General features: G+C 36.8%; 3 protein-coding genes across 3 annotated transcripts; 2 read left to right on the top strand and 1 right to left on the bottom strand.

The window, feature by feature from the left end:
* Positions 1–1,303: 1,303 nt before the first annotated feature.
* Positions 1,304–9,161, bottom strand: LOC119547776. The gene is made up of 4 exons (XM_037854788.1): positions 8,784–9,161; positions 8,508–8,717; positions 7,844–8,133; positions 1,304–1,664 (listed from the first exon to the last, which is right to left on the bottom strand). Exons 1-4 carry the CDS (start codon positions 9,015–9,017, stop codon positions 1,382–1,384), a joined length of 1,017 nt encoding a protein of 338 aa, XP_037710716.1. The 5' UTR covers positions 9,018–9,161; the 3' UTR covers positions 1,304–1,381.
* Positions 3,051–4,398, top strand: LOC119547775 (phenoloxidase-activating factor 2-like). The gene is made up of 2 exons (XM_037854786.1): positions 3,051–3,279; positions 3,335–4,398. The coding sequence occupies exons 1-2, from the start codon at positions 3,085–3,087 to the stop codon at positions 4,214–4,216; spliced, it is 1,077 nt and encodes a 358-aa protein (XP_037710714.1). The 5' UTR covers positions 3,051–3,084; the 3' UTR covers positions 4,217–4,398.
* LOC119547774 (phenoloxidase-activating factor 2) lies at positions 5,851–7,384 on the top strand. Its single transcript, XM_037854785.1, has 2 exons — positions 5,851–6,027; positions 6,088–7,384. The coding sequence occupies exons 1-2, from the start codon at positions 5,857–5,859 to the stop codon at positions 7,333–7,335; spliced, it is 1,419 nt and encodes a 472-aa protein (XP_037710713.1). The 5' UTR covers positions 5,851–5,856; the 3' UTR covers positions 7,336–7,384.
* Positions 9,162–13,145: the final 3,984 nt, after the last annotated feature.

The raw sequence follows: 13,145 nt of genomic DNA, 5'->3' as shown, positions 1-13,145 counted from the left end.
AGGAGAAGCACTCTAATTAATTGTAAATATATTTATATACACATTGAAGTTGATAGATATTTCGAATGTGAAACAAGCGAACAAAACAAAATGCATACATATTTCAAAATGATTTTATTGTAATTTTTACCGTCCCTTTTTGCGAACGAACAAAAATACAAAGTCTATTTACGCAACTCACTGAACCAATAACGAACGAATGAAACAATTCACTTTAAGTTTCGTGTCCAAGCAAAAGTCCGAGATCACATTCAACTTATACATCGATCCAACAAGCCAAAATATTTATAGCCAATATGCAATACTACATAAATCATAAAATTAACTCGAGACCAGAGTACTTCATTAGAGATTATTGATAACCAAACAGATTAAAGTGGAGGCAAAACAAAAAGCAAATAGTTTTCTATTTCCCGAAAGAAAAAAATGAATGTAAGAGTAAAGCAATTGAATTTAAGATTTGAAGGATATTTAATGTAAGTTTTATGATAAATTGCCGGCAAACTGCAATAACTTTGCATGTGGTAACTGTGGACATATGAAAATGCAACCGAGTGTGCAAGGGATAACCCAGAATATAAATTATACAAAATACTTAATGCAAAATATGTGAAAATAAACAAATTAGCAGACATGGGTGCAGTTTATTTCTACCTTTATTAACGCGTGTGTTGATGTTATTTTATTTTTTATTTGTATGACTTTCTAATATTTTTACGAACCAGTCTTATTAAGGGAAGGATTCGGGGTTCTACGAGCTGATTGGCATCATTATTTTGCCACATCCTATTCTGAATTTATATTGTTTGGGAAATACGCCCTTTTTTTTTACTTAAGGCGGAAAAAATTTTTTTTGTCAGAAATCGGAATAAAATTTGTTTGGGTTTAAAAATTCCAATTAGGTTTCGAATTCTTGAAAAAAAACCATTACTATGTTCTTAAAATGAAGATAAAGCAAATATACCAAAATAAATTTATCTTATGCAATGATTTAAAAGCATGTCTACAATCTTAAACGCAAAAACTCGTCATGATCATCGTTTTTAAAATAAATATTTTGAAAGAATGTAGTTAATACTAACAAAAGATAAAGGCGTACATAAGTAAATCATCTGTACTTTTTTTTAATTTGTTAAACTATCATTTTTAAATCTCAGCATTTAAAATCATTTTTTAAAAATATCTCCCTTTCATATTAAAACAAAGCGAATTTGATTGTTTAAAACTGGCAAAAATGTTTCTTGGAAATTGTCAAAGCCTGTGGAAGTAATCGTAAAAATAATTATCAGACATTTTTGGCAAACGTTAAAATATTCATATGAGAAATGTACCAAGCATTTATTTATAATGTTAATTTTAATTTTGTTTACTTTCGTAAAAACTACTTCTGGCTGTGGCGGGTCACTGGCATTCCGGGCAACAGGTACAAACAGAACATACACATCACGTTAGAGGAGTATCGGCGAATCTTGACCCACATTTGGTTTCCCTGGAAGGGGGCGACCACATGGTTATGGAGGCGTCTGAGACTTAGGCGGCTACTGGACTCCCCGAGGACTCTAAAGAAACTGGTGCGGGATTGGCTTAGTTCCTGGCGCAATTCTGTGATTTGGGCCGTCATGCGTACTGCACTTTCACGCAGTTGTTCCAGTTCACCAGTTTGCCTAAGATCGAAATGAAAAAGAATTTATTAGGTTTTTCCACTATGAGCTTAGATTACAGATAACAGTAACCATAAATTCGTGTTTTGGAGCGATTTGCTTCGTTTTGAATTTATAAAATCTGTTTTTAAACAATTTAAAAACATTTGTTTATTAAATTTTCTATAATATATTTTTTATGCCGGTTTGGTGACGCCGTTCAAAAAATACAAAAAAAATAAAGAAAGGAAGTTAACTTCGGCAAGCCGAAGTTTGTATACCCTTGCAGTTATAAGAAATAATCAATGCTAGTAACACCATTTTTAATTTTTTAAGGATTGTTGCTACCTTCAGTGATATTTGTGTAAAATTAAGTTCGTAATGCTGAAAAGTTAAAATATTCTATATCGCAGATAGCACAAAGCACAATTTTTTTAAAAATAATTATTTCATTATTTCTCTGACCGTTTCTTTGAAAGCTATATGTTAGAGTCGTCCGATTTTTATTAAATTTTTATACGAAATTCCTAAAAATACACAAAATGTTATGCACTCAAGAACTCAGCAATTCGCTTGCAAACTACATTATGCATTTTGCAATCTTGGACCGATAAAAGTTTGCCACTTTGCATATATATAAAGTTTAAAAAATATACATGATTGCACTTAGTTTCCAGTTTTAGGGCTTGTTTGTGTACAAATAACGTGGCAGCGAAACATCATAAATAATATAAAACAAGAAAGGAAGTTAGCTTCGGCAAGCCGAAGCTTATATACCCTTGCAGCTATAATTATTAATTTTAAAAACACAAAAAATGATATTCCCAATAGTATAAGATAATATGTCAAAAAACACCGAAGCTATGATCTGTTTCATATTATTTTCCCACCAATTTTCCGATCGTTCCTATGGCAGCTATATGATATAGTCGTCTGATTTTGATAAAATTAAATTCGAAATTCATACCTAATTTAAAAATGTTATTTCCAAGCGTAGGTGATTATTTGTTAAAAAACACCAAAAATATAATATACATATATATATTGATTATTTCTATGGAAGCTATAAGATATAGTTGTCCGATCCGGCTGGTTCCGACTTATATACTACCTGCAAAAGAAATAATACTTTTGGAATGCTTCAGCCCGATAGCTTTAAAAGTGAGAGACTAGTTTGCGAAGAAACGGACGGACAGACGGACATGGCTAGATCGACTCGTCTAGTGATGTTGATCAAGAATATATATGTCTTATGGGGTCGGAAACCTCTCCTTCACTGCGTTGCAAACTTCTGACTGAAATCATAATACCCTCTGCAAGGGTATATTAATACATATATACATATATATATATATACATATACATTAACCTGATAAGAGGCAATCGTATAAAGAGCGGGAAGCCCAATCTGGATTTCAGTCAATCTAAATCTTTTCAAGCAATCATGGAACGATTCTGGGCAGTAGGAGTTCTTCTTTTGGCCGGCGTGATTTTAGTCGAAGCCTGTAATTACTGCGTTTCAAAGGAACAGTGTCAAAAAGAAATGTCAATACCTTACTTCTTTTGTTCTACGACTCAAGTCTGTTGTGAAGTTCTCCGTTCCAATTCGCCGGACACGGATGCAGGATATGGGGGAAAAGTAAGTTTACAATAGAATTTTCGACCAATTTTTAACTATTTTTGATTGTTCGCAGGGATCCGAGAAAGAAATCAAAAACGTTCCTATTACCCCTTTTCCAGGCTCAGAACGCCCTCCGCCACCAGCTGTTACACAAGTGCAGGGATTGAGTAATTCATGTGGATTGGGTGTCAGGAAAAATGTTACCGATACACAATCGAAGCCTGGCCAATTTCCCTGGGTGGTGGCTGTGTTCAACAGATCAGATCAGTACTATGCGGGCGGAACCCTGATCTCCGCCGGAGTTGTGCTAACAGCAGCCCATCGCGTGTCGCATTTGGGGCCCGAACAAATTTATGTCAGAGCTGGCTTATGGAATTTAGAATCCACAACGAAGCCCTTTCTGTCTGAAGCCCGCGATGTGGACAGGATAGAGAGCCACGAACTCTTTGATTATGAAAGTGCGGCCAATAACTTGGCGCTTCTCTTCCTTAACACCCCGTTCGAGTTAGAGGACCACATCAAGACTATCAGGTTGCCTTCGTCAAATAAAGCCATCGAAGGACAGTTCTGCACGTTGGCCGGTTGGGCATGGCCATCAAGGATCAGGACACAGGATCAAGGCATTATGAAGAAAATGGGATTAAGCATTTTGGACAGAAACACATGTCAGAATCAGTTGAGAAGGGCCGTGGACATGGGCAACGATTTTACTCTGCCCCAGAGTCTGATTTGCACCGGAGGTTTGCCTGACCGACAAGTCAGCTTGGCTGGTGGATCTGCATTGTTCTGTTCCATCGATGAAAAAAATCCGGATATCTACGAGCAGGTTGGCATCGTGTCCTGGATCAAGGATTGTGGCCAGGACTGTGTTATCGAAACCTATACCGATGTTTTTATGTTCAGGGAGTGGATTAGAAGCCGTATAGGAATGCATTCATGCATTAACAACATATAAATGTTTTCAGGACCCTAAAAAAGGTTTTGGGAAAAACTGAAAAGTCCCAAAAATCTTGTTTTGCGTATACACTTTTAAGGAACTTTCGGATTTTAACTAATGAGGTGTCGTACGACGCGAATTTTTAGTAAGAACACAACTTGGCTAATAAACTGGGACGTTTGTCTCCAATGGTCTGAAAACATCTTCATTTTTTCTTGCAGTTTTACTACTTTTTCTTTCAAAACAAATATATTTTTAAAGTCATTGTATGCACTACATTTTGATTGGTATATCACTGGGATCACAGCAGGTTTTTATTATACCCGTTACTCGTAGAGTAAAAGGGTATACTAGATTCGTCGGAAAGTATGTAACAGGCAGAAGGAAGCGTTTCCGACCCCATAAAGTAAATATATTCTTGATCAGGATCACTAGCCGAGTCGATCTAGCCATGTCCGTCTGTCCGTCTATCTGTCCGTCCAGATGAACGCTGAGACTTCGGAAACTATGAGAGCTAGGCTATTGAGGTTTGGCGTGCAGATTCCTGAGCTTCTTACGCAGCGCAAGTTTGTTTCAGTAGAGTGCCACGCCCACTCTAACGCCCACAAACCGCCCAAAACTGTGGCTCCTACAGTTTTTATGCTAGAATAAAAATTTTAACTGAAATGTATTGTTCTCATCAATGCCTATCGATTGACTCAAAAATAAATTTGCCATGCCCACTTTTACGACCACAAACCGCCCACAAACTTCAAGAAATCGTAAATATGAACGTGGATATCTCGGAAACTATCAAGGATGGAGAATTGGGATCTCAGATTTAGATTCCGTAGCCTTGTGCGCAGCGCAAGTTTGTTACGCAAATATGCCACGCCCACTCTAACGCCCACAAACCGCCCAAGCCTGTGACGCCCACAATTTTCATGCTAGATATAAAATTTTAACTGAACTGTATTGGTCTCGTCAATACCTATCGATTGACCTAAAAAAAAATTTGCCACGCCCACTCTAACGCCCATAACGCTTAAATCTGTCTACCGCCGATAGGTGGCGCACTTCAATCTCGCTTTGCTGCTTGCATATCTCCATTTCCCTTTGGTCCCTTTAGCTGAGTAACGGGTATCTAATAGTCGAGGTACTCGACTATAGCGTTCTTCCTTGTTTTTTCGTGTATATATAGCAGTCTCCTTTGTACAACCCACAGTGATAACCTTTCTCTGATGTCGACCATTTTTATTGGTGTGTAGGTACACTGTCGGAATGAAAACATCAATAAAAATATAGGCAAATTAAATTTTCGTTAATGATCTATATTGTCGTATTTTGAAAAACCCAAATTTCTGATTTGTTTTCGTCAAAAAAAAAAGGTCTATTTTTGACCCAGAGATAAGGTACAGGGTGATCTTTTAAATGATTTGCATATATAATTCTGAAGAATATTGCTCGACCAATTCGTCCTCCTAAGTATACATACATATGTATATATACATTTTTTTGTTTTAAAAAATAAAATTTTATTGTGGTATGCAAGTTGATTACGTGGTTCTAAGAAAAATGCATATTTTACACACATATGTTGACGACTGATAAGGGTAGAGCTCCGAGGGTATAAATAAAATTCACTCGTACTGTCTGCCAATCACTTTGGTGAAGTAAGCATGAGGCGATACTGGGCCATCGGAGCTCTTCTCTTGGGCAGCCTTCTTATGGCCACTGCCTGTAATTATCGCTGTGCTCCTCAGGAACATTGTAAAGAAGTGGCACCTATATTCGATTATCGGTCAAGTGATTGCGTCTCTCCTGACATCTGCTGTGCAGTCATGCGACAGGTAAGTTATTAAAAATGATTTAAGTGTGACTTATAGTTCAGTGTTTTTAATTACTCGCAGAACATTTTTTACCCACCGCCCAATTCGTACTCGATAAGGCCACACCCACCAGCTTCATATGGTCAAACGGTCATACCAGAAACAATTCAACCAAATGGCCCTCATGATCGTTATTCAGGTCAAAACGGTGTAAAAGTAACGTACGGTGGTGCTAATCCACCACCTTCGACCTCAGGTGGCGGGAGAGCACCAAATGATGTGAATGGAGGCAGCAGCACAGGAGTACCAGGACATTTTATCCCAGGAGGAAGGGACCCAACAACCCCCGTTGTTAACTCACATCCTTCGATCTCGGGTGTTGGACCTCAAAATCGAAGGGACCCAACAACCCCCGTTGGTGCACCCGGACAATATAACCCAGGTGGAAGGGACCCAACAATTTCCGATGTTGGTGTTGTTAAAGGAGTTGAACAGGACCAACAGTGCGGGATGAGCAATGCAGATGGCTTGCAGCAGATCAAAGGATTTTCCGAGGATTACGCAAAGCCTGGACAGTATCCTTGGGCTGTGGCTCTGATCCACGAGAAAAAGTACTTGGCGGGCGGATCCTTGATTCGCCCAGGAGTTGTCCTAACAGCAGCTCACCGACTGATGGAAAAGAATGCAGCCGACATTGTGGTCAGGGCTGGCGACTGGGACTTGGGGCGCTCTTACGAGGACTTTAAGGTCGAGCAGCGCGAAGTTGAAAGAATGAAGATCCATGAAGGATTCAATTTTTCATCAGGTGCCAACAACTTGGCGCTTCTGTTCTTGAAATCAGATTTCCAGATGTCTGACAACATCAGAACTATCTGTTTGCCTGACCCAAGGAAATCATTTGAAGGGCGCCGCTGCATTGTTGCCGGTTGGGGAAAGATACATTTCCCGGATAAAAGCTTCTCCACCATTCTGAAGAAAGTTGAGTTGCCCATGGTGGACAAAAGGACATGTCAGAATCAACTGAGGCAAACCAAATTGGGATCGAACTATCAGCTACCCGAAAGCCTGATTTGCGCCGGAGGCGAACTTAACCGGGATGCGTGCTACGGAGATGGCGGTTCTGCCCTCTTCTGCTCCGTCAAGGAATTGCGAATTATTGGAGGAAAGGACTCGGGTGTCTTCGAGCAGGCCGGCATCGTGAACTGGGGCCTCGAATGTGGACAGCAGGACGTCCCTGGTACCTATACAGATGTGGCTATGTTCAGGTATTGGATTGAAGAACACCTGCTGCCCTTCCGGTACAGGATGGGGGATAAGCCCCTTCATTAGGTACTTGGCAATGTACTTTAAGCGCAAATAAAAGAATACGGCACCGAGATCTTCTTTGGATTCATTTTATTTTTTATAATCCGAACATTTTTATTGTTTTTGTAGAATTTCTTGTTTCTTATTTTCCATAAATATATAAAAATATAACATAAAAACCGAGTCTTATTTGTATATGGTCTATCTAAGGCACACGGTCTGACAAGCGGAAATCTCGATAGCCTTTAACCCAAGAAATTCCTAAAAATCGCTATCAACATCGAAAATCCCACAAATACACCCAGAGAAAAACAGCCAGATTGCGGACAACACATAAAATCTCGATCATAAAAGTGTAGATTTGTAGGGTAGATTTTCTATCGAATTAGGCAGTTGAGAAACATTTTAGATCTAATACAGAACGATGGCTAGAGAAAAGGGACTTCATAATTTCAAAAACCATTCAATCTTGATGAAGGATTTCAACATGGTATAGTGCAAAAATGCCATATGATATTGATAATAAACTTACTCTTTGATGGCTAGCAGTCTCTCCTCCAGTGTGGTGATGTACCCCCTCTGATTCCGAATTTTTTCCTCCTTCTGAACCAGTTTGCGGTGGTACCAGTCCCTCATCTGGTGGTACCTGGCCTCCCTGCTCTGTCCCAGGACAATTTCCTTGATGAGCGTTTTAATATCTTGCTGCAGTTGATTGCTGGTTCGCTGCTCATACGTCAGGTGTTTTTGCAGGTTGGATTGCTCCATGTGGGCGGTGGACAGCAACTTCTGGGTTCGGCCCGACATTTCTTCCAGCTCAGCGTACTGTTAGAGGGGTGTATTTTTTTATTTTCAATTTTTTTTCTACTTTTATATAGCAATAACAATACAATTCTATTGTGTTTTTGGTATAAAGCGAGTTATTATCATTATTATTAAACTTTTCTTTAAAACCTTTAAGTTCGAGTGTTTTAAGGTAATAATATTAAACATATTTCCTAAACAATCTGATAAGTTTTTAAATTTAACTAAACAATCTGATAAGTTTTTAAATTTAACATAGTATCAATCAAACTAATTTAAGACGGACCAGTAACTAACGCTAATATATGTAAGGGTGTAATTTAAATGTCTATTACAAATAGCTTTCCCTTAAAGTGTTATTTCTATTCGTTTTAAGGAATAAGGATCGTACTTACCTTCTGTGAGCGTTGTTCCAGATCCGATTGCAACTGGATTTTCTCAGTTGTGAGGTTACGGACAGAGGAGGCGAGTGATTCGCAGGAGGATCGCACCTGGTCGATACTCATCTCGGATTCCTTTAGCTGCATTTGCAGTTCCCGGTTCCTTTTTTGCTCCACTCGCATCAAAGTGCCATAAACGTGCAGTTCGTTCTTGGACTTCATGGACTATTAATAAAGACGGTGGGATCAAAATTAGATAAAGATAAGCTTTCCAGGTCCTAAACCACGTACACTGCTTTGAAGACGCTGAACCACCTCCTGGAGTTCGCGAACCTCCTTTCGCCGTTGACGCCACGTGTGCAACATCACCGTGGTGAAGACCCTCAAGCTGGCATCTGTTTTCCGCTGATTCCAGAGTTCTGGATGCGATAGCATCATCTGCTGACGATCCATTGAATCATCCTTTTCTGGGCAGGAGCTCTTTTCGCAGGGGCAATGAATCGTTTTTTCTTCCTGACCGTCCATTTTATGCAACAGTTTGGTTAAAGTGTAAAAATAACTTGAATTTTCTCGTTTTGCTTTCGTTGAAAAGCATTAAAAATATAGCTAAAAAAATTGACTTGAAATTCCTTACTGAATATTTTGGCAATTCGAAAAAAAGGGCCGACCTACAATGAAGTTTTAATCAATGCCACCTCAGTACACCAAAAATTAAATCTTTCGTTTTCTTGGTTTTTTCGCAACAAATACCCGGAATTGGCCAAGGTCATCGGGGGTTAACTGGCGATTTGCACGCACACCGACTAGTTCTCAAGGTTTTTTTTGGGTAGGTATACTTTGTTAAAACGTTTTTACGACTTTAAAATACCCTTCAATTGCTGATATTCTCCTTGTTATAATTACTTGCTTATTTCAATTTATATTCTGGGTGGCTTTAAAAATTACAATAATAAGAATTTTTAGCAAGGGGTGGCCAACCGTGTTTTATTTTCATTCTTAATCGGAAACCTATTTATAATATATAATATATATAATAATATATAATATATATATAAATAAATCAGATGATTGTCCAAAAAAACTTAATGTTTGAATAGAAACCAATTCCTAGAGGTCTTAACTAAGAACTAATACTAAGAAATTAAATGAAATATTATTTACATACATACATATGTTCATCTGATACTAAGAAGTTTGACTTTATCAATACATTTTTAAGAACTCATATGTATGTTTTTACATATGTATACATTATTATCATTTCCGGGATCAGTTTAAGGGCTTTTTAAATTCGTTACTGACCCGCTAAAATAATTATTTGCTTGATAGACGTTCAGGCTACGAAAACTTGTACAAGGTCCCCGAGGCAGAGGCGTAGTCAGGAGAAAACTAAAAAAGGGGTAAGTGGTAAAGGTAGTCTTTCTAAAAAAATTTGAAAATAAAAACCATTTTGAATCGACATAGTTAAAGTTACAGGTGTAAATATTTTCGCAATAAAGTTTATAACGTGTCGCTTTTACCTTCACATTGAATTGAGGAACTAATATTATAGGGTTAGTTGCCCTACCGCTGTCAAGGACACGTGTCACAGGAAGTTCAAAGAGTTTAAGGCGAAAGCCCGACAACCGGAAAAATCAATAATGTCGTATACCCGGGGTACATGAAAACAACTGCCCCAGCACGTGTCAGCTTATAAGGGGGGCAGGATCCAAACCCCATTAAAATTATCACGCGGTACTGGACGAATATCGCGTGATTTTCATGGAAAACCCTTTGCAATTGGCTGTCGGCTTTTTTGAGAGTGAGAGTTTTTCCACCATTGTTTGATCAATGTCTGGACTCCATTAACCGGGTTGTTGTTTCTCGTTCGTGCTATCAAGACATTGTGAGTTGACTTAGTCCCACAGTACCCACTCCTGTTTTTTGGCTGGCAATTGTTGTGGAATTTCAATACCAACATTTGACATAATTTCTATTTATTTGAGCTTAGCTCAAGTTAATTAATATTTAAGTTGAGGGCACGTTTTTTTGATTTCGTACCAGTTTGCGTTGGTTAGCGATAAGGTTGTAAGATAATGGTGGGGAATCCTACTGTTAAAGATCGCATTTTTTGCGGTGTTTTTTGGAATTATATGTACAGTGGTCGGCATAAGTATTTTGACAAAATAAAAGTTAAGTATACTCATAACTTGAATTTACTTCTTGTAAACTATAGGCATCAATGGAAAGGTAATTTCAATGCCGTTTGAATGATACAATACATTTCTTTACCCATTCAGTACTTATTGAAAAGGACGAATTTGTGTAAATCAACTTTGAAATTAAAAAAAAAAACTTTTTTCCTCGTCTTGAAAACTTAAATTTTTTGATGCAAAAAGTTTCTTCAAACAAAAATAATAGTAACTGCAAAAAGAATTTTTCAAATATCATTTTGCTTATATTTTTTATGATTTTTTGAAAGTGACAATGTCGGAAAAAATTTGTATGAAAAAGACAAAAATATGGCTCAAATGCCTGTTTTTAAGCATTTTCAAAAATTCATAAAAAATATAAGAAAAATGATTTTTGAAAAATTCTTTTTGCAGTTACTATTATTTTTGTTTGAAGAAACTTTTTGCATCAAAAAATTTAAGTTTTCAAGACGAGGAAAAAAGTTTTTTTTTTTAATTTCAAAGTTGATTTACACAAATTCGTCCTTTTCAATAAGTACTGAATGGGTAAAGAAATGTATTGTATCATTCAAACGGCATTGAAATTACCTTTCCATTGATGCCTATAGTTTACAAGAAGTAAATTCAAGTTATGAGTATACTTAACTTTTATTTTGTCAAAATACTTATGCCGACCACTGTATTTTCTAAGGTTCAGGTATAAGTATTAAAAGATACATACATACATACATATTGATAAACATGTAAGTATATAACTAAAATTGTTATTATAAACAAAGAATGTATTAAAGAATGTTTAAAATATATTGTTGTTTTTAAAGTACAAAACGGACATCCTCAATAAATTTGTTAAATTAATTTGACCTTAGCTCTAGTGATGATTTGGTTATCAAAGGAATTTGTATATGTACAATGCCCATAAGTCATATTGTTTCAAATATATTTGCTAAGCTATTCAATAAAAAACAGACAATGTTTTTTAAATCCTTATCTACCCTGTATGATAAACAAAGAATGTATTAAAGAATGTTTAAAATATATTGTTGTTTTTAAAGTACAAAACGGACATCCTCAATAAATTTGTTAAATTAATTTGACCTTAGCTCTAGTGATGATTTGGTTATCAAAGGAATTTGTATATGTACAATGCCCATATGTCATATTGTTTCAAATATATTTGCTAAGCTAGTCAACAAAAAACAGACAATATTTTTTAAATCCTTATCTACCCTGTATGACCTTTTTTATAATGACACATTAACATATCAAAATATACATTAACCCCCACTTCCGTAGAAGTGATTCAGCAACTTTATCAAATTCCGGGAAACTGTCATCTTAAATGTCAGAGTTCGTCCCCCGGAAAGTGAAAGCTGCTCCGGAATGCTACGTACAGTGCAAGTGAGTCACGGCATTGGGACTCTGCCGGAGTGAAAACTAATGCCACAACAAATGCCGGCGCAGGATAATATCCTTTTTCCAGGAATCGTACGCTGATTCAGGCCGACCCACCGCATGGGAGGAAGTGGGGTCGAAAATGGATGGGCCAGAGTCACACACACAGATTAGATGTGCTTCGTGCAGTTTCATTCATAAACGCTACAAAAGCCAAGAAAGCTTTTCCCGGCGGCCGTTTGTGAATGATGAGTCACAAACCGAACGCACAGGAAAAAAATTATCGCTGTGGAATCGGAATGGGAAAACACACTCATTTTTAAAATATCTCATACATAAATACCTTTTTTTTTAAAAAACATTACTTTTTCAAATTGATGCAGAGGCATTAAATATTTAACTGAATATAAATTATGATAAAACAATTTGTTTGATAGTTTAATTTACAACTAATATTTATTACAACTGAAATCTTGTCGTCATCCCTTCACATGGTAGATAAAGATGTGCAAAAATGTATTCGAAAAATAAAATTTTAAATTTAAATTTCGATTAAAAATTACTCATACGACATGTACTCCAATTCGATTTTTATATTTCTTTTCCCAACTTTGTCAACTTTTTTATCTTGGTCAATATGAATAATCCTACGATTTTTTGGTCGGAAAACTAAAGTCCGAGTACCACATCACAACAAAAATATATAATTGATCAAGGGCAGCAGTGCGTATGAGTAATATAATTTGAATCCAAAGCGCATCTTATAGGAAAGTGAGAGTAGGACCTTAAAAATTATCATACATTAATACAAGTTTTTAAAATTGGTTTATAGAGTAAGGGGCATCTAATAGTCAAGGTACTATCTATCTACATTTTTTTTTATTAATGGAATTAATGAATTCGCATTACAGGGGATCTTCATATACACCAGTTAGCTATAGTTACTGGAAAACTTCAAACGATTATAATGTGATTCAACAGCTGATCGCAGATTCTACATACGTCAAGCAGGCTCTTCGAATTCTTCTCTTCCCCAAGCTGAACTTAAATCTTCGCTGAGCTTGTGACGACACTCTGCTCCCCCGAA

This window comes from Drosophila subpulchrella, chromosome 2L (genome assembly GCF_014743375.2).
Source record: "Drosophila subpulchrella strain 33 F10 #4 breed RU33 chromosome 2L, RU_Dsub_v1.1 Primary Assembly, whole genome shotgun sequence".
NCBI lineage: Eukaryota > Metazoa > Arthropoda > Insecta > Diptera > Drosophilidae > Drosophila > Drosophila subpulchrella.
This window is presented reverse-complemented; position numbering and strand designations above follow the sequence as displayed.

Bases quoted from the DNA above. Each gene is read 5' to 3' on its own strand.
- LOC119547775 (XM_037854786.1), top strand. From the start codon at position 3,085: ATGGAACGATTCTGGGCAGTAGGAGTTCTTCTTTTGGCCGGCGTGATT. The intron at 3,280-3,334 runs GTAAGTTTACAA...GATTGTTCGCAG, and splicing joins ATGCAGGATATGGGGGAAAA to GGATCCGAGAAAGAAATCAA.
- LOC119547774 (XM_037854785.1), top strand. From the start codon at position 5,857: ATGAGGCGATACTGGGCCATCGGAGCTCTTCTCTTGGGCAGCCTTCTT. The intron at 6,028-6,087 runs GTAAGTTATTAA...AATTACTCGCAG, and splicing joins GCTGTGCAGTCATGCGACAG to AACATTTTTTACCCACCGCC.
- LOC119547776 (XM_037854788.1), bottom strand. From the start codon at position 9,017: ATGGACGGTCAGGAAGAAAAAACGATTCATTGCCCCTGCGAAAAGAGC. The intron at 8,718-8,783 runs GTACGTGGTTTA...CTTTATTAATAG, and splicing joins TTCAGCGTCTTCAAAGCAGT to TCCATGAAGTCCAAGAACGA. The intron at 1,665-7,843 runs GTAAGTTTATTA...TTTCGATCTTAG, and splicing joins AGACTGCTAGCCATCAAAGA to GCAAACTGGTGAACTGGAAC.